At 49.3% G+C, this 21369-nt stretch overlaps 1 protein-coding gene across 1 annotated transcript; it reads left to right on the top strand.

The window, feature by feature from the left end:
- Nucleotides 1–5037: 5037 nt before the first annotated feature.
- Nucleotides 5038–14560, top strand: CKAP4 (cytoskeleton associated protein 4). The gene is made up of 2 exons (XM_060113051.1): nucleotides 5038–5586; nucleotides 12078–14560. Exons 1-2 carry the CDS (start codon nucleotides 5131–5133, stop codon nucleotides 13404–13406), a joined length of 1785 nt encoding a protein of 594 aa, XP_059969034.1. The 5' UTR covers nucleotides 5038–5130; the 3' UTR covers nucleotides 13407–14560.
- The last annotated feature ends 6809 nt before the right edge of the window (nucleotides 14561–21369 follow it).

Here is a 21369-nt window from a genome sequence, read left to right on the forward strand (position 1 = left end):
CAAAATGACAAAGGCCCCCAAGGTAGGGACATAGCTGGCATATTGAGGAGCAATGGGAGGCCAGTGTGGCTGGATGGCAGTGACCAAGGGGGCAAGTAAGAAGGGATGGGTTCAGAGAGGCAGTAGGGAGCCAGGACACGGGGACCATGGAGGTCATTGTAGAAACTGCCTTTGACTCCGACTATCTTGAAAAGTCATTGGAGGGTTTTGGAAAAAGGTGTGACATGATCTGACATATTTTCAGGGATTGCTCTGGTTTTTGTATTGAAAAAAGACCACAGCGCAGCAGCAAGTGCTTAAGCAGGGAGGCCAGTATGAAATTATTTCAATAACTCAAGTGTGAGTTGGGTGGTGACTTGGATCTGTGGGATAATGGTGCAGGTCGCAAGAAGTCAGAGATGCTGGATATATTTTGAAGGTAAAGTCAACAAGATATGCTAACATAGTGTATTGGGTGTGGGGGGATGGGTGAGAGAAAGAGAGGAGTTGAGGATGATTCCTGAGCAACTGGACAGATGTTCTTGGCATGTGCTGGGATGAGGAAGACCATGAGTGGAGGAGAAAATCAAGTGAGTATTCACATTGCCTCTGTAAGGTAGGGACTATGGTTTTCTGCCATAAAAACTGGGGCTCAGTGAGGTGAAGCCTCGTATGGTGCTGGGAGTTCCAAGAAAGAATTCCCCTACTGCATGGAGCTCAGGGTTTGGAGCGGGGGGACTCCTGGGACTGGGAACCGTTGAGGCTAACACAGGCCCTGTTTGTGGGGCATTTGGGCTCATGCCTTGGCCTCTGGGGGTCTTGTTAACCTGGAACAGAGAAGAAGCAATTGAAATAATAGGGGCTTTCTATTTAGACCTTCTAACTGAAATGCAGATAACCAAGAGGGCTGCAGGGTTACAAAGCTCCATGTAGTTTAAGATTCATGTAGTTCAAGGGTGTTCAGAAGCATCTTTGCATAAGCTGGGGGAAAGGAAGAGATGTCTCTGGCTCCTTCTCTTTTCCACCTGCATTCCTGACCATCAAACACACTTTAGGGAGGATGAAATGGAAAAGGGATAGAAGAGAAGAAATCAGGAGGAAAAGAAGGGAACTTCCTCTAAATGCTTGTTGTGCTGACTCAGAAAATGGGGTAGAAGAATGGTAATCTCCAAGAAGGACCGTTGGAGCCTTCCTGCCCTAGAAGGTGCGTTTCCACGACTACTTACCAACCTCCTTCTCTGGGTGTAGCCGAACACCACAGTGGAACTGCACTCCAGGGGGAAACAGTGCTGCTTTTTCAAGTTAAACACATAAAGCCTGTGGTCTATAAGCCGCATATGGTGCTGGGAGCTCCAAGAAATAATGATGAAAGAAAATCGTTGAAATCTAGACATAGAAGCTCTGTACAGCTAGACTTTCAGTGACTCTGCAAATTGTATTAACTACCCTTTATTCACTGAGCCCTGCTATGGGCCCAGTATCATATGGTGTCTCTCATTTAACCCTCACAACAACCAGGTGAAGTATGTTTTATTACCCCCATCTCACAGATGAAGACACAGAGGTTCAGAGAGGTCACATTCCCCAGTCAGTCATGGAGGTGAATTTGAACATGTCAGTCTATCCCAGAGCCTGTGTCTTAACCATTATATTTCACTAGCTCCCAAAGGAAAAGGGCAAGAGGGAAACACTGATGATAGTCACAGTGCGTTCCCCCCTCCCTTCATTCTTCCAGGGCTCAGTAGAGGCAGGAAGTTGAGAAACCTGTCATTCTTATATCTGGCCTATGTTCTGAATCAACTTTTAAAAATTTAATTATTTCTCATAATAATCAGATGACTATTTTCTCTAAGAAATAGATTAATAATAAGAAAGGCCTTTAGAGATACAGAAGTGGTGACCTTGAAATCCAGAGAGGAGGTTAAGTACACTTCTCAAGGTCACAGAGTTAGTTTGGTGCCAGAAGTAAGGGTAAAAAGCAGGGCACCTGCCTCCCAGGCCAGAGCTTGTCTGGGCCCCCAAAGCCGCTTTGCAAGTTATCACTACCTCTGCCCTAACACGGATGACTGCTTGAAGGAGGATGGTTACTTTTTTTGCACTAGATATTTTGAAACACAATCTGAATTCAGCTGAAATTGTTTTTTTTTAATTTTTATTTATTTATTTTTGGCTGCGCTGGGTCTTTGTTGCCGTGCAAAGGCTTTCTCTAGTTGCGGTGGGCGGGGTTCTACTCTTCGTTGCTGTGCGTGGGCTTCTCATTCCAGTGGCTTCTCTTGTTGCGAAGCACGGGCTGTAGGCTCGCGGGCTTCAGTAGTTGTGGCTCACAGGCTCTAGAGTGCAGGCTCAGTACTTGTGGTACACGGGCTTAGTTGCTCTGCGGCATGTGGGATCTTCCGGGACCAGGGCTCGAACCCGTGTCCCCTGTACTGGCAGGTGGATTCTCAACCACTGCACCACCAGGGAAGCCCTAGCCGAAGGTTTTTAACAAGGCTCTTCTAGCAGCTTCATGATGAGTTAGTTTTCTGATTTCCTCTGCCATCTCCTTTCCCCCCTTCTAGGTCAGAGCTATGCATTTTCTACAAGAGCTCCTGGTATTTAGCAGGAGTGGGAAGATTCCTCTCTGTCTGGGGCAAATGATTATATTTCTAGTCCAGAACCTGCTATAATCTACTCTGGCCTCCCACACGAATAGCGACTCTTCCGCCTGCCTGGCTGGCTTCTGTGAACCTCTGCCATCTGGACCCTCTCCACCCAGCTCAACTCTCTCTTTCCTAATCGCAGCTCACACCCTTGTGTCAGACAGGTGTCCTGGGCTCACCCCATTTCCGCCACAGAAATATCCCCCTGCTCCTCCTATGCAAGTCCATTCTTCAAGGCTTTGCTCAAGAACTTTCCGCCTCAGAAGACTTCCCCACGTGCTGCCCAGTGGTTTGCTTTCCAAGTTCCCTTTACATTTATATTCTCAACTACACAATTTAGTCTTCGAAATGTTTTTGCACATTTCTCCAAATGTAATGCAGGCCCCTTGAGGGCAGGCACATGTGTTCATTCATTCACGAGTGATTTTTAAAATATATATATATTTATTTATATTTTATTTTTGGCTGCAGTGGGTCTTCGTTACCGCGAGTGGGCTTTCTCTAGTTGCGGCGAGTGGGTTTCTCAGTGCTGTGGCTTCTCTTGTTGCGGAGCACGGGCTCTAGAGCGCAGGCTCCGTAGTTGTGGCTCGCGGGCTCTAGAGCGCAGGCTCAGTAGTTGTGGTGCACAGGCTTAGTAGCTCCTTGGCATGTGGGATCTTCCCGGACCAGGGCTCGAACCCGTGTCCCCTGCATTGGCAGGCGGATTCTTAACCACTGCGCCACCAGGGAACCCCGGGAATATTTTTTTTTTAAAAGAAGGAATTGGGAGAAGTTTCCAGGCAGAAGAAACGGGGTTCCTAACGCACAGGCACACACAGACACCAGGTTCAGGGGTGAAGTAGCTTGTAGAGTGGAGCTCTGTCCCTGCCACAGCACTAACTAGCCTTATTGAGAGTGGGCAAATTGCTTAATTTCTCTGGGGCCCATTAAAGGGCACAGGGCTCTGAAAGGAGCAGACCAAGGTTCAAATCACGGTGTGTGAGACCTTGAGCCAATCAGTTGGGGCGGGGCTCAGCCTCAGTTTCCTTCCTATAAAGTGGGTAAAATAATTCCTACCTTAGAAGCTATCAGTGAGGTCTGGAGAATATATATGTAAGTTGCTAAGCACAGAGCCGGCATTATTCTATCTCCTTCTACCAAAGTAGGGGTGACCCTGATCTGCCTCCCTCTCATTGCAGCCGCTGCTGGTTTCCCAGCGCGCAGCCCAGAGCCTGTCCGTGGTAGGGGCTGAGGCCAGAGCGTGGGCCCCCAAAGAGAAAACTGAGCTGAAAGGCCTTCAGAAAAAAGTCAACAGCGTCGACGGCGGACTGGCTGGGCTAAGTGGGCCGCTCAAGTCTTCTCTTGAACAGTCTTCACGCAGACCGAGAATCTTTGCTAACTTCCCTTAAACATGCCCCTGGAGCCAACTGGTTTTCAGAAAGCCCTTTCTGCCTCCGCCTTCAAACCCCAGGAAAGGGACAAGGTCCAACCAGCGGAAGCTTGGAGGGTGGGATGGGGGAGGGGGGTGGGGATTTCCCCAACTCCCAGCAGAAAGGAATGGGGGGTTGTGTTCCCGCCCCTTTGCTCCCACTCCCAGGGGCAGGGCTCCTGGGGCGCCCCCCTTCATTTCCTCTCTCCGCACAGGTCCAGAAAGGAGCGGGGTTCCCACGTGGCCCACTGCACCGGGTCTTCCCCCGCTCTCCGCTCTCCGACCCGCCTAGCCACCCCCATCTCGGCCGCCTATCCCCGGGGCCTCCGTGGCCTCAGCTCAGTCGCCAGTCCCGGTCCCAGTCGAGCCAGCCCTCCGCCCACTCTCTTCGGCCACTCGGCGCCGGTTCCCGCCTCCGTTGACCCAGCCCGGTCGCTCCCCACCTCGGCTGCCTCCTGCCCCCTCCCACCTCAGCCGCCTGCTCCGACCTCCGGTGACCCGGCTGGGACGCCATCCTCGCCCCCCCCGCCCCCCCCGGGCCCCAGTAGACCCCGCTCGGCCACTACCCTCCCCTCCGCCGGATCCCCAACCCCCGACCCCCGGACCCTGCTGGGCCGTCCCTCTCCCTTCGGCCACCCCGGCTCCCGTACACCCCGCTAAGCCACCACCTTTCCCTCGACCGCCCCCTCCCCCAGACTTGGTCCAGCCCCCTAGACCCTGCGGAGCCGCCCCCCGCTCGGCCCTCCCTCTTTGGGGTCGTGGCGGCAGGGGGAGGGGCCGCCCGCCGGCCCCAGCGTGCGTGGCAGGCGCTCCCGGCTCTGCTCTGCCGGCCTCCCTTCCCGGGAGGCGGGGTCGGCGCCGCGGCGGCAGCGGCAGCGGCGGCGGCGGCGGCGGAGGCAGGCCCCCCTCCTCCTTCCTCGCTCGCCCGGCCTCCTTCCTCGCCCGCCCGCTCGCTCTCTCTCTCTCTCTCTCCCTGCCGCTCCGACGCCAGCAGCGCCCTCGTGCCGCTCGCCCAGCCCCGGGGGAACCCGAGGAAGTTTCCTGGGCCGCGCGCCCCGCTCGCTCGCCTCGCAGCCCGCGGCTTCACTCGCCGCCGCGCCCGCCATGCCCTCGGCCAAACAAAGGGGCTCCAAGGGCGGCCACGGCGCCGCGAGCCCCTCGGAGAAGGGCGCCCACCCGTCGGGCGGCGCGGATGACGTGGCGAAGAAGCCGCCGCCGGCGCCGCAGCAGCACCCGCCGCCGCCGCCGCCCGCGCCGCACCCGCAGCAGCACCCGCCGCAGCATCCGCAGAACCAGGCGCACGGCAAGGGCGGCCACCGCGGCGGCAAGTCCTCCGCCGCTGCCGCCGCCGCCGCCGCCTCGTCCTCCGCGTCCTGCTCGCGCAGGCTCGGCCGGGTGCTCAACTTTCTCTTCTACCTCGCCCTGGTGGCGGCGGCCGCCTTCTCGGGCTGGTGTGTCCACCACGTCCTGGAGGAGGTCCAGCAGGTCCGGCGAAGCCACCAGGACTTCTCCCGGCAGAGGGAGGAGCTGGGTCAGGGCTTGCAGGGCGTCGAGCAGAAGGTGGGTACCCCGGCCCCCCAAACCCCGTGCGCCCGGCGTCTTGCCCACGCACCCACGGCCGGGCCCCCTCGTGCCCTCCTGGCCGGGCCCCTCGCCGGCCTAGGCCCGCCAGCGGCCCGGGGTGCCCCCGCCCCGGCCCCCTAGTTCCGAAGCAGTCCCCAGACCCTCTTTGTTAATGGCCGCGGAGGAATCGGCCCCGAGGGATGGACCGCTTCGAGGATGGTCTGGCCGGCTCGGGAGGGTGGGCCAAGGGCCTGTCACAGGACATTAGCGGTGACCTGTAAGGAAGCCGGCAGGCTCTGGGAAGCCCATTCTTTTTGGATTAGGAATCGCTGAATGGGCAGAGTTGTCTAAGAGGAGGTTGGAAGGGAAGCCAGCGCATCCCTGGAAGCCTCGGGCAAGGCCGCACCTCTGCTCTCCCAGTGGGAGACATCTGAGCCAGATTTTAATAGACCTGGAGCCTGGGGAAAGAAAAGCTAGTAGTCTTACTCATTTGTGTAGTTCTAATGAAATAGCTCATCTCTTTAGGCTCCTTGCCCTTTATTGGACCAGTGTACCTATGTGGGCCTTGGAAGTAGCATATTTCAGCTTTAGAGGAAAGGAAAGGCCAAAAATACTAGGTCATACTGGTGAATAATACCACATTTATATGGTGTTTAGAGGGCTTACTCACTTATTATCTAATTCTCATAGCAACCCTGAGAGGGAGGACTGGCAGTTTTGACTCCATTTTCCAGACCAGAAAATTGAGGTTTAAAGATTAAGTGAATTGATAAAGACCCCAGCTCTTGAGTGGCAGACTGCATAACAGTGTCTAGGCCACTGCGGAGTGCAGGGTCCACAGGGGCCTATTTCAGGTATGGATGGACCTCCCTTTCAACATGAAGTTGCTTAGGTTCCACCCTTTCTGTTTCCCTCCTACACCAAGTGCAGCTCCCTCAGCGTTATTCCTGTGTCCTCCCCTAATGTCATTGCTCAATGAAAGTTGGTTGCATGATCGAAACAAAAAATCCCGCCACCACTTCTGAGCCCGGAACTGCTGCCTTCTTTTCCCAGCATGCTGCCTGCCCTGCCAAGTTTCTATCGACTTGTGTGGAATATGCAGGACTAGGAATTTCCTCTTAAGACTGGCAGAGCAACTGGAGTGAGTCATCTCACTCCATGCTGCAGGCCAAGGGAGGTGACTTTTCGAAGGGAATTAAGTAGGCAGTGCTGCTTTGCCTATCCTGAATGTCAAATCATTCTTAAAAAGTAGACATACTGCTGGAGTATAATCACTAGCTTCTCAGTTTCCTCTCTTTGATCCACCCACTTACCAATCAATCATAATATTTGGTGAAGTCTGATGGTCATATGGCTCCTCGTAGGCCCTGCGGAGGGTGCGAAGGTGCAAAAGACAAATCCTATTTGTGAAGCAGCACACAGGTAGGTTTCAGTTGAGGGTAACTGCTGTGCGAGTTCAGAAGAGAGAGGGTGGAGTTTGCCCAGGCCCGTATCCTGGTGGCCAGGGTAGTGCCAGTCTAGATCTAGATGGTAATGGATAACTGTTGAGAGGAGTGAGGAACAGACAGCTTTGTTTGGGGCACAGCACGTGGCTACCCTGCCTGTAGCAGAGGAACCTGTAGGAAGCTGTGAGGGGGAGGCGGAGGTCGAGGCCAAGATGGTGGAGGTCTTGAACTGAGGTGGAAGAAATTGAACTTTATTCTCTCTGCTTCTTCCCTGCCCCTCCCTTATTCTCCTTGCGGGTTCTCACCCCTCCTCCATCACAGCTTTGTACAGATTCCTTTCCTTTTGGAGACTCAGTTTTCCCATGTCCACGTTAAGGGGAGGGCTCTGTCCAGATTTTTAAGAGTCCACCTGGCTGTAAACGATTGAAATCATGACCTTTCTTTTAATTTAGTGGTGTAATCAAGCTAATAATTAATGCCTCATATTTACTGTGCACTCATTCTCTTGACTGTCACAAGCCCAACAGGTATGGACTGTTATGATCCCCCTTTCACAGATGAGGAAAGTGAGCACAAGGTGGCTAAGGAACTCTGCGTGGTTACGCACCTAGCAGGTGGCAGGGCTAGGACTCAAACCGCAGTGAACTCCGAGAACACTTCTAACCAGTCGCCTGTTCATTGTGCTATCTTTCCCATGCCTTGCCTGCTACCTAGTAGGTGTTCAATTAATGCTTACTTCATTGACTTGGAACTCAGAACATGCCCAGAACGGGGGCGTTTGGCACACAGGATCTTCCACAGTGTGTGGTCACTTCCCTCTGCACCTCCGGGGTGGCCAGGAAATGTTATTCTGCATTGAGGAGTGAGTAGTGATGGATGGGCCCTCTGACAACCTAAGTTTGAGCCTCTCACAGCCCTCTCTGTGAGTTTTGATGGGGGCTGGGGTTTGCTTCTTCACAGGGACATATTCTTACTGTATTATTTTGTTCATAATTAGTCTTCACTGTGGGCCAGGCATTCCCAGCCACCCTCTGAGGCGTTAGCACCATTTCGTAGATGGGCCAGCTGAGCCTGGAGCGGTTGTGTTACTCATTCAGGGACGTGCAGACCCTCAGTGGTGGAGATGGGGCTGGAGTCAGAGCAGTGTGACTCTGAAACATGCTACTCCACTGCCCTTTTGGACGCCCACCTGGTCTCTCTTGTTCTCAGATGCTCTTGGTATTGGGACACGGCCCAGGTCTGCTGAATGGGCCAAGAGGCTGGTCTGTTCTTACCCTGAAGATTCAGCAGGCACACGTGGGTGCAGGGCTTCAGAAAATGTTGGTAGTTCAGCTCTAGGCCCTCTGAAGGGCCTGGGTTTCTCTGGCAGATCCAGGGTGGCGTAGAGTATAGGAGTAGGCTTAGGCCTGGTGGGGACAGTTTAATGAGACTAAAAGCTGTTTGTGGATGATTGAGTTCTCTGGCCGTATTTCTTTGTTTTCTCATCTTGACTCTGGGCTAGGAGTCAAGGCTTGAGGCTGAGGCAGCATCTCCTCCAGGCACTCAGTGCACTTTGGACATGCTTCTGCCTGAGCGTATCACTGGAGGCTAAGAGCGCAGGTTCTAAAGTCACACATTCTTGGATTTTGATGCTCAGCTCTACCACTTCCCAGGCTCCTGCTTTGTAAAATGGGGATTAACGGGAGCTACCAACTCATGAGATTATTATCAGGGTGGATTGGGATGATGTCTCTGAAGTGCGCTGCATAATCACTGGTATACATCAAGTGTCCTGCTGAATGTGAGCCACCACTGTTCTCTTCTCCTACCCCCTGCTGTGAGCTCCTTGATGACAGGGAACCTGTCTTAGCGTTACTTTGCTCTGGCATCTTTTCCACCACTTAGTGGGTATCCCCCGTATGTTGGGGAAACATGTATCCACTGCATATTGATTATTATTATTTTTTAATATTTATTTGCTTGCGCTGGGTGTTAGTTGCGGCAGGTGGGCTCCTTAGTTGTGGCTCGCCGGCTCCTTAGTTGTGGCTTGCCGGCTCCTTAGTTGTGGCCTGCCTGTGGGATCTAGTTCCCTGGCCAGGGATCGAACCTGGGCCCCCTGCATTGGGAGCGTGGAGTCTTATCCACTGCGCCACCAGGGAAGTCCCCTGCATATTGATTATAATGAGGTCTTTGCATGTGAAGGTGAACAGCTCACAACACCATCATAGGGAGACACTTCTTGTGCTCTTTTCAGTGTCACGGGTTGATTTGTTTGGTTTCATCCATAATTTCTGATCTAGTTCCCTTCCTAGCCATTTGTAAAGAGCCAGCCCAGGTTAGGAGTGACAGTCAGGGGTTGGGGGAAATGGACCAGCTCCGTCTTCATCAGGCCTTTCTCTGTAAATGCGTTCATTCTTTGATTCATTCAGAAAACAGTGATGAACACCTGCCATGTTGCAGGTAGTGTGCCTACCTGTTCACACCTTTGTTCTGAATGCTGTGCTCAGAACAGGCAGGTTCTGTGATTGAATAACCTAATTTCAGAGGTGAGCTCTAGGTTATATTTGGTTAAGCAGGGAAATCGTCTAGTATTCTGGAGTCCTTGAGAATCCTATTCTAATCTGTCTTAAAATCACAGACCAGTGGAAGCCAGAAAGGACGTTAGAAACCTATTTGTTAATAGATGAGGAGCTCGGGACTTGGAATATGAGTGTGACTTACTTGTGCTTACAGAGCTGGTTATTGGTGGTGCTGGAACTAGAGCCTGGGGTCCTGTTCACATACCTGTAGCATTTGCCCTTTGGCATTGGGCCAAGGGTGGGCTAGGAATCTCCAGACTTCTGAGCTACTCCAGAAGAAAGATTAAATGATAATGAAGGTGACAGTTACTGTTTATTGATCATTATGTTTTAGGCACAATTTAAGCACTTTACATATTAATATGTAAAGTGGATTAAGCGCACTTAATCCTCACAGGACAGGCCTATGACTTAGGTACAGTACTCTCTTTGTTTCCATCCTGTGGGTGAGGAAACCAAGGCACAGATATGCTAAATAACTTGCCCAAGATCTCACAGATAGGAAGTGTCCAAGCTAGGATTTGAACATGGGCAGTCTGGTTCCAGAACCCATGCTACTTTATTTTTTTAGCTGTCCATCATGGAAATGTTCAAGCATAAACAAAAGAAGAGATCAATATAGGGAACACTATTTTCAATAATTATCAATTTTTTGCTATTTTAATTTCATCCCCTCACCAGCCCTTCCTCCTCCCATTTTGTTGTGCTCTTTTTGGGCTGGAGGTGGAGCAGTATGGGTCTGAAGCACTCTACACCACCGTGTTGGGTGCACACCTGGTTGTCTTGTTCTCAGATGCTCTGATGATCTCGGTATTGGGAAATGGCCCAGGTCTGCTGAATGGCTTAAGCATGGGCAGAGAAGCTGGCCTGTCCTTCCCTGGAAGATTCAGTGGGCACAAGTGGGTGCAGGGCTTCAGAAAATATTGTCAGTTCAATTCTAGACCCTCTGAAGGGCCCTTGTTGCCCTGGTAGACCCCGTGGATAGTGATCTATTTTTAATTTTGACTGACACATTAGTTGACCCAAAGTATTCTGGGATTTATTTCTAACAAATGAAGAGTTCCTTTCCGGTCTTTCCTTTTCCTCTCCTTTGCCTGTTTCTTTTGGCAAAACACAGTATATTACACCTAACAAGTTAACAGTAATTCTTGATTATCACCTAATACCCAGTCCAAAATCAGATTTCCCTTTCTCAAAAATGTCTCTTTTACAGTTGGTTTGTTTGAAGCAGGATCCATATAAGTCCACACATTACATTTAATTGAGAAATCTCTTGTTTCTTTTAATCTGTAATAGTTTCTTATATTTCCTCCTTTAAATATGCCATTTATTTGTTGAAGATCCTGATTATTTGTCCTGCAGAATTTTCTACATTGTGGATTTGACTGTATCCTCATGGCATGTTTCACTCTTGTATGTTTTCTGTGAATTGGTGGTTAGAGCTAGAAACTTGACAGATTTGGATTCTTTTTTCTTCTCTCTCTCTTTTTTTTTTTGGCAAGAAAGCATTTTAGGTGGTACCATGTGCCACATCAGGATGAAGCCCAGGCCATTAATCATCATACTCAGCCTCTCAGTACATTAAACCTGCTCCCGGGGGTGGTTCCCAGCTCAGCCCCTGTTTAGGGTAGATTTTATTTAGAATGAAGGTGTAGTGGCAAATAGGATCATAATGTGTTCACAAAGCCAGAAAATGCTAAGGGTCACTGGTCCACTGATCACATTTTCAGGTGAGGACAATGATTTGTTCAGGGCCATACAGCTACGGGTGGTGAGCACAGACCTGAACCTTGTCTCTTGCCTCCCTGCCCAGTGTCTCCCATGTGCCTCAGCTTTGTTTCTATGAAAACTTGAGACTCTTTCAGTTGCAAGAGCTAAAAATTCAGCTTAAACTGGCATAAACAGAGATGGAGGAAGGGAAAGAATTTATTGGCTCGAACAAAAAAGTTCCAGAGTAGGTTCCTTCAGTATAGCTGTATCCAGGGATTTAAATTGTGTCTTCAGAACTTGACCTTGCCATCTCTTAGTTCTGCTTACCTCTGTGCTGGCTGGCTTTGAAGGCAGGCGTTGGTCATGTGCTGGTCTGAGCTGTTCCAGGCTTCCCTCATCCTATAGCTAGCAATCCCAGTAGAAAGAGGTTTCCTTTCCCAATAGTTTTAAGAGAAGTTTTGGAATCGATTTGTTGGTCTGGTTTAGGCCACATGCCCATCCGCGGGTTCCAGGAGCGGGTGGTTCCAGGAGCGGGTGGGGAAGTGGGTGGACGGAAAGCATTGATTGGTCAGGCCTGGAGCACTTGGAGCCGGCCTTGGGGTTGGTCCCCCAAACCACATGGGCTGTGTGCAAGGATGGTTCCCTAAAGGAAAAATTATGGTACTGTTCTGGAGGAGGAGGGACCTGTAAGCTGGGCAAACGAAAAGAAATACAGCTGAATTGCATAAAACCCATCAGCCCTTCTCCGTGGTTGACATCTGGATTTTGGTTACAGGTGCAGTCTCTGCAAGCCACGTTCGGGACTTTTGAGTCCTTCGTGAGAAGCTCCCAACATAAACAAGATCTCACAGAGAAAGCCGTGAAGCAAGGAGAGAGCGAAATCAACCGCATCAGTGAAGTTCTACAAAAACTCCAGAATGAGATCCTCAAAGACCTCTCGGATGGGATCCACGTGGTCAAGGACGCTCGGGAGCGGGACTTCACGTCCCTGGAGAACACGGTGGAGGAAAGGCTGACCGAGCTCACCAAGTCCATCAATGACAACATTGCCATCTTCACCGAGGTCCAGAAGAGGAGCCAGAAGGAAATAAATGACGTGAAGGCCAAGGTCGCCTCTCTGGAAGACTCGGAGGGATACAAGCAGGATTTGAAAGCCTTGAAGGAAGCGGTGAAGGAAATACAAACCTCGGTGAAGTCCAAAGAGAAGGACATTGAGGCCCTGAGAAGCACAGTCCAGACCATGGAGTCTGATGTCTACACGGAGGTCAAAGAGCTGGTGAGCCTCAAACAGGAGCAGCAGAGGTTCAAGGAGGCGGCCGATTCGGAGCACGACACCCTGCAGGCGCTCATGGAGAAGGTCCTCCGGGCGGAGGAGTCGGCCGCGCGCCTCCCCGAGGAGATCCGGAGACTCGAGGAGGAGCTCGGCCAGCTGAAGGCCGCAGCCCTCAGGCCGGAAGAAGACGGGGTCTTCAGACCCTCCGAGGCCTTCGAAACGCTTCAGAAGGAGAGCCAGGGCTTGGACGCAAGGCTGCAGAGCGTGGAAGATGGGGTGCAGGCGGCGCGGGCGGCCTGGGAGCACCATCGTGAGACGCTGGAGGCGCTGCGCTCGCAGAACGAGGAGCAGGCGCGGCACCTGGCGGACCTGCAGGAGCGCGTGGCCGGCCTGGGCCCCGCCCCCGACGCAGACGTTGACGCCGACGCCGGCAGCCTGGCGGGCAGGGTGCGCGGCCTCGGTGAGGCCCAGCTCTCCCTGGTCGGAGACGTGGACGAACTGAAGCGTCGCGTGGCCGAGCTTCCCGGCACCGTGGAGGCGCTGCAGAAGGTGCAGGAGCAGGTCCACACACTGCTCAGCCGCGATGCCGCCGCGCCCGCCCAGGACCTGCTGGACAGACTCTCCTCTCTGGACAACCTCAGAGCCTCCGTGGGCCAGGTGGAGTCGGACTTGAAAATGCTCAGGACTGCCGTGGACAGTTTGGTCGCGTACTCAGTGAAGATTGAGACCAACGAGAACAACTTGGAGTCAGCTAAAAGTTTGCTAGAGGACCTGAGGAATGACCTGGATAGGTTGTTTGTGAAAGTGGAAAAGATTCACGAGAAAGTCTAAATGGATTGAGTGTGCAGGGCGCGGATGGCGAGTCCAGTTTCTCACGACCAAAAAATGTGTTGTTTGCTCCCGCGCCCCTCCCCCCAGGGCCTGGTCCCTCCCGAAGAGCCGGCCACACCACCGGGACCACTGGGGCCTTCTGTGTTTTTGTGCCCAGTTAATTTATTTACGATGGTTACCACGCGCTGTTGGTTGCGCAGGCCTTCTGCTTCTGCTTTGGGTGGGTTTCCTGAAGGCCCGGCCCCTGTGTATCAGAGGTGCCTTCTAGAAGGGATGTTTCTCCCTAGTGTCAGGGAAGAACCGTAGTGGCTGCAACCGAGGATAAACAGAAGCAGATTAACCTCAAAAACCCTGCCTGGCCGGCAGATTTCAAGTAAAAAAAAAAAAAGTGGGGGGAGGAGGTACTTTTCTTTCTAATTGTCTTTAAGGAAAATTCATTTCACTTTTTTTTTTTTTTTTTTTTAGTATTTCTGGCCGAGGTTTTCATGAGATGTCACTCCTTGTCTTCCACTTTAAGCTGGTTACAGTTCATAAATGTCAGCTCTGAATTGGGAGGGGGACAAGCCCCTCCATCTTAAAAAGAATGAGCTGCTTGGTGGTCTGTGGGGTACATGTCTTTTCCATTCCTGAACCATTTGTCCATCTCAGTGATAACTATGCAAAAGAATCCAGACGGTTCAGAATGTGAAGGCACAACCCCCCCCCCAGAATCCCCTGTGGCCGACCTATGTCGCCTCTTGGTAGGGTCCCCAAATAAGGTGTTTAGAATAAGGGTTTAGAATCCCTGAAAAGGGAATCCTTGGATTCTTTAAAGAAATGTATTATGAGAGCTGCTCATAAAGGCATGGGCTGCCTCCCTGGGGAATGGAGGCCACATCTTTATTTTACCATGATGTCCCTGAAGAGGTTTGCTGTCAGCAGACCCCATCCATCAGTGAGGAACACGTGCATTTTCCGTAGCTGTTTGCTGTTTCCCTTCTCCTTTGAGCTGTACTGTCCTTTAATGGCTGTCTTGCCCTTTAAAAAACAAAAAAGAAAAAAAAAAAAGGAAAAGAAAAAGGAAAAAAAAGGTTTGTTTAGTTTACTGTGAAATGAACTGTATGGCTTATTTACAGTATTTTTAATTCTTAATAAACACTTGAGCTTTGTTATGACTTTTCCAGAGTGGTTGCTTTCTGAGAATTTAGTAACTTTGAACGATGTATGTTACTAACATGCAGTATTCAGGATTAGAAAGATGGGTAAGTTTTCAATTTTAAGACTATTTTTTTCAATTCTAAAATCAAGGTGGCCTCCCTCTTAGGCCTGGGGGCATAGGTTCGATTGATTATTAGCAGGTTTGTTTATAGGTCATTGCTTGACTCCAACTCTTAGCTATAGCAGCGGGTCCCAACCCTGGCTACCTGTTAGAATCTTCCAGGAGCTTTTAGAAATGTCTGGGGCCCATCCCCATGGAGTCAGGTTCAGTGGGTGTACAGAGGGCTGGCACTAGCATTTTAAAGGCTCCCTTGCTGATTCTAGTGCACAGCCAGGTTTAAGGACCACTGTCTTGGACTATCTTGGTGACCTTTGGCCCCCGTGTAAACCTGGGCATGTTTCCTTTACTCCTCAGGTTGCCATCCCCCTGCCACTTAATAAGGGATACTGTTTACGGAATTGAGTACCTGTGTGCCAGGCATGGTGCTTAGCACTCATAGGCCTCTGTTTATTCCTCCTAATATTCCCTGGAGGTAGGCAGTATCATTCCCCGTGTTACAGAGGGGCAGCAGGCTGAGGAGCATCATGTATCATCATTAGCTAGGAAGTGGCAGGACTGAGGTTTGAACCCAGTCCCTGCTCTTAACTGTGACAGCGTCCTCCAGCTTCCAGCAGCACAAGTACAGGGTCACATTGACCTGTGCAGCACCTGCCGTCCATTGTTTCAGAGCCAGAGGCTACAGGAGCTCTTTTCTCTCCCACTCAGGGAATAGAGGGAGGCCAAGACCTGAGTGCATATGGAGCTTTAAGCCTCCTTTCTGGCTGGAGGGTCCCTCATCTTTGAACTTCTCTGCCAGTCATTCTGCGTCCTGGAGGGAGGCAGATCCTTAAGGCTTCACCACTCTTTCTCCCAAAGCAGTTTGCAATCAGGATGGGCCCTTTACAGGTGTTAGAAATCATCTGTATTTTAATTTTGAAGTCAAAGCGTTTATGTTTTAATAGCTTGTTTTGCCCTCTTTGGGGGCAGGTGCTGAACAGCATAAACTCCCATGTGTGGAGCCAGTTAAATTGTTGTTCCTTCTCAGCTTGGTTGGTTGCATCAGGCATATTCTTGCTCTTTTACCCTCATTTCTGCAGTCTAACCTCAGACTGTGGAGTAGTTTAATATATTCTCATTTAATATTAATAGTTAAAAACATCTACCCGGGTCAGAGAAGTAGTTAGATGGAAATTCAAGTGGTGAAAATAAAAGGAATGCATTATGAGATAGATCTCACCCCAAATAATAAGCACAATTCAGTCTTGCTCGTGTCTGCTCATTCATTCAGTGGACATTTATTGAGCCCGTAGCCAGACATTTTGCTAGGTATCAGTGAATTCAAGATGCACTCGACAGGATCCTTATCCTTAAAGGACCTGTAGCCAAGTGGGAGTGACAGTCATGTAAGCTGGTAGATGTCATAAGGAATTACAGGTGCTATAGCCAGGTGTAATGGGGTACAGAATAGGGAGTGGCCAGTTCTGCCAGGCTTGGGCTAGGGTGGTTAGAATAGGTTTGCAAAGGCCTATGGGAAGTCTCTTGGAATGTGTCCATGAGTAATGGGAACCCTCAGGAAACATGAGTTTGCCCCGCCCTTTGAACAGGCAATAGGCACAAGTAATTGAAGGTATTGATTAAACTGCAGATGGTCCAGCACCAGGATAATAGGCTGCTGTGAAATTCCCCAAGCAAGACTGGCAGCGTGCTGGTAAGGAGACTGCTCCACCACATCCCATGTCACTTAGAATAGTGATGATGGTGATGATGACACCTCACAGGATGATTGTGAGGGTTGAATAAGGCCGTGGGTGGAGAGGGTTTAGCTTGACACAGCATCTGGCACATAGTAAGAGCTCCAGTGCTCATTCATGTGCAGCCACACCAGAGGGTAAAAGATTGAAATACTTCTGTGCTGCTTGGTAAATAGCTGCAGCCCTGAGCCCCCTGAGTGTCCTCCCTCGGGACCACTAACCTCCTTACAGTCCAACAACTAATAGGCTAAAACCTTGGTGTAGTGAGGTCTCCAGGACCGTGCTCCACCCTTGTGGAAGCATTAGTTCTCATGGGTGGGCACCCATGCTTTGCCAGGGGTTAAATATTTTGCAATCACCCAATGTCTTCCTCAAAACATGATTCTGAGCTACTGATCTGTTTTTCCAGTAACATCTGGAACCCTGCCCCCACGGCCTAACATCTCACAGGGTTCGAAACCAAAGTCATTACTTTCTCCTGGAGTCAGTGGAACCACTGCTCCCTCATTGCTTGAACCAGAAGCTCAGCAGTCACCCGTGTCTCCCCACCTCTCTCTTTTCCTGTCCCTCCACATCCACTTGGGTTGAAGCCCAGACACAGCCACCCCCATCCCACTCCTCCCAACCTTCGCTCCATCACCAGATGGTGCCTGAATTCAGGCAGCAACCCCTGACTGCACCCCCTGCCTGTTAACACAGAAACGTGGTTTGTGCACTCAATATTCATTCAACAATACTCGGAGAGCACCGCTCTTTGCTGGACAAGGAGGAGATGACAAGGAACAAGACAGATACGGTTCCTGCCTTCATGATGCTCATAGTCCAGGTGGGAGGAGACCAGCAGTAAATGTGGAAAGAAGCAGAGCTAAATGTACGAACTGCAGTTCGTGTCTTGAAGGAAACGAACAGCCCCTATTTGGCCTCCCCTGTCCCTAGCCTGGTTCCCACTCAGGGAATCCTCCATGGGTAACTGGTGTGATCTCTCTCAAAAGCTCTGAGAAAGAGACTTTCTCAAAAGTTAGCCTGTGTCCTTTCCCCCACTAAATCCTTCAGTGTCTCCCCTTTGGCTTCAGAAGAAAATCCCAGTTAAAAACCTGTGCTCTGAATTACTCTATAACTGATTTATTTTCTTCACTCAAAAATACCTAGTCCTGGGACTCTCCTGGTGGCACAGTGTTTAAGAATCTGCCTGCCAATGCAGGGGATACGGGTTCGATCCCCGGTCTGTGAAGATCCCACATGCTGTGGAGCAACTAAGCCCATGTGCCACAACTACTGAGCCTGTGCTCTAGAGCCTGCCTATGAGCCACAACTACTGAGCCCACATGCCACAATTACTGAAGCCCGTGCTCCTAGAGCCTATGCTCCACAAGAGAAGCCACTGCAATGAGAAGCCTGCACACCACAACGAAGAGTGCCCCCGCTCGCAGCAACTAGAGAAAGCCCACGTGCAGCAACGAAGATCCAACAGAGCCAAACATAATAAATAAATAAATTTATGAAGAAAATACCTAGTACTTCTTGGATTTACTTTTTATTGAAGTATAACATGGGTGCTCTAAGGCATACACATCTGAAGTACACAGCTGAATGAATTTCTACACATGACACACCACGTGCTAACCACCAGATCAAGATATACATTTTCAGTACCCAAGAGGCTTCCTATGCCCCACAGTCAATAAGCTCCCAAAGTAACCACTCTTCTGACTGCCTTCACCATAGATTAGTTTAGTCCGTTTTTTATTTTTATATAGATGGAATCATACCATAAGACCTGGTATTCCTTAAAGCAAACAAACAAACAAACAAAAAACAAAACAGCTTTACTGAGTTATAATTCACATACTACAAAATCTACCCTTTTAAAATGTACAATTGTTCTTAGTATATTTACAGAAGGCTGGACACATTCTTATTTAATAAATCTTGCCTCTGTCACATATTAAAAAATGTGGCACATAGTAGGTGCTCAATAAACAGCATCTGTTTGAGTGCATAAGGATTTTTGAGCTGGATAACACATTTTGGGGTCTCCATCTTACTGGTCAATGACTCTGAGATGAAAAAAGAGGGTGAGGTGTGGTGGAAATGTTCTTCCTCTCGCCTCTCTGGCTGGGTCCACAGGGAAGGAGGTGAAAACCACAGAGGCAGGGGCTTTGACAGTCCTTCCCCCTCCTCAGGCTATGTTTGGTTAAAGTGTGGATTCCACAAGTGGCTGTTTATTATGAACCAGGCAGAATTGCATTCACTCTGGGAGATGAGACGAAGGATGAGGTCTCCTTTCTTTGAGAGATTCCCAGCTGAAAATGGGACACAGATAAATGGGGCACATGAGGTGTGACATATGCAGCGGTAAAGGGGTGCATACAGGAGGGACTGATGAGGTCCTGGACCTCTGTTTTTGCCTGCCCAGCATCAGTCCTCCCTTGTTTGGCAACAACTCCTCTGTTTTTCTTCAGAACATCACTCCTTCCCCATTCTCAGTCCACTGCACTTTGATGAGACTGACTGGGATAAGCACATGACCCAGGATCGGCCAGTGAGAAATCCCATTCTCCTGGTCTGATTTGTTCAAGATGAACACATATCCCAATCTTATCCATTGCTGCTGGAACTTTCTAGAAAGGAGTGACCTCTGTCCACTGACAGGATATAAGCCCAGAGCTGCTAGGGGCCACCCTATGTGGAGAGACCACTGAGAATGAAGCCAGCATAGAGGAAAGCAAAGCCAAGAGATGGTACTAGACAGATTCCTGATGACATAGTATGAGCACCTGGATCCAGCTGTGCCTGAAGCTCCACAGGCCATGTTCTTTACCACACAGAATTGTACACCACTGTGCCTTTCATATGGACACAAGGTGACATGGAACCATGTAAATGACGGGCATAGTGGCAACTGCTTATGACTAAAAAAATTGTAAACACCTGAAAAGTCTGGTAACCTGATCAATAACTACTTTGTCACTTGTTCATACAATGGACCTCAAAACAATAAAAAAAATGAATTAAACCAGAATCCTGTGTATCAGTGTGGATGGATTGCTCAACTAAATGCTGAGCGGAAAAAAAAAAAAAAGCTGCAGAAGAAAATACATAGTATGAAAACTTGTATATAAAATTAAGGGGGGCTTCCCTGGGGGCGCAGTGGTTGAGAGTCCGCCTGCCGATGCAGGGGACACGGGTTTGTGCCCCAGTCCGGGAAGATCCAACATGCCGCGGAGCGGCTGGGCCCGTGAGCCATGGCCACTGAGCCTGCGCATCCAGAGCCTGTGCTCCGCAGCGGGAGAGGCCGCAAGAGTGAGAGGCTAGCGTACCGCAAAAACAAAACAAAACAAAACAAAAAAAATTAAGGAAGCATAGAAAGTAATACTATATATTACAGTAAAAGGATCAAGAAAAGGCTAGGATACTGACTATCCACATTCAGATTGATCTCTTTGGCTAAGTGGGGGCTACCTGGGCATTCATTATATTATTCTTAATATCTTTTTTCTTCTCTCAACAATTTATTATGAAAATTCAGACAAAAAATGGGAAGAATTGTGCAGTGAACACATACATTTACCACTGAGATACTGCAATGAACATTTTACTATCACATATATATCCATCTCTCCATACATATATATTTTTTTGATCATGCCGTGTGGCTTAAAGGATCTCAGTTCCCTGACCAGGGATTGAACCTGGGCCATGGCAGTGAAAGCCTGGAGTGCTAACCACTCGGCCACCAGGGAACTCCCAATCTCTTCATATTCTTGATACTTTTTGCATGTCAGAAATGTTTTGTAATGAAAAAAATTTAAAAAGGGGCATGAAACACGTAGGGAAACACTCATACTTTAAAAAATTAAATTATAATTAACATAAAATATTATATTAGTTTCAGGTGTACAACAGTGATTTGATATTGTTATACATTATGAAATGATCACCACAAGTCTAATAACCATCTCTCACTGTCCAACGTTGTTATAATATTATTGATTATATTCCCTATGCTGTACATTACATCCCCATGATTTATTTATTTAATAACTGGAAGTTTGTACCTCTTATTCCCCTTTACCTATTTCATCTCTTCCCTCCATCCCCTGTCCCTCTGGCAACCACCAGTTTGTTCCCTGAATCTATGACTCTGTTTCTGTTTTGTCTTGTTTGTTTGTTTTGTTTTTAGATTCCGCATATAGTGAGATCATATTTGTCTTTCTCTGTCTGACTCATTTCACTTAGCATAATGCCCTCCAGGTCCATCCACATTTGTCTTGCCACAAATGGCAAGATTTCATTCTTTTTTATGGCTGAGTAATATTTCATTGTGTGTATATATATATATATATATATATATATATATATATACACACATCTTCTTTATCCATTCATCTACTTAGGTTGGTTCCATATCTTGGCTATTGTAAATAATGCTGCAGTAAACATAGGAGTACACATATCTTTTCAAATTAGTGTTTTTGTTTTCTTCAGGTAAATACCCAGAAGTGAAATTCCTGGATCATCTGGTAGCTCTATTTTTGTTTTTTTGAGGAACCTCCATACTGTTTTCCATAGTGGCCTCACCACTTTATATTTCCACCAACGGTGGAAAGCGTTCCCTTTCCTCCACATCCTCGCCACTTGTTGTTTCTTGTCTTTTTGACGATAGCCATTCTGATGGTGTGAGGTGGTAAACCACACTTTTATTGTTTAAAATAGTGTAGATCAGAAAACAAATGGTCATCTCCCTATACTTCATGAGGTGCTATATTTAAACATAACTAACTACTTTTCATGATAGCCAAGCTAAGTAGCCATGTGGCAGGCCTTAGAGAGCTAAGGCTGAAAAGGGGTTCCAATGTCCCTTATTTTATAGATCAGGGGAGGGGGGACTGAGTCTCAGAGAGAGGAAGTTGCTCCCCCAAGGTCACAGACTAGCTGTTAAGGAGACAGGGCCTAGTTCCTTCTCTTCTCTCCC

Source organism: Mesoplodon densirostris, chromosome 11 (assembly GCF_025265405.1).
Source record: "Mesoplodon densirostris isolate mMesDen1 chromosome 11, mMesDen1 primary haplotype, whole genome shotgun sequence".
Taxonomy (NCBI): Eukaryota; Metazoa; Chordata; class Mammalia; order Artiodactyla; family Ziphiidae; genus Mesoplodon; species Mesoplodon densirostris.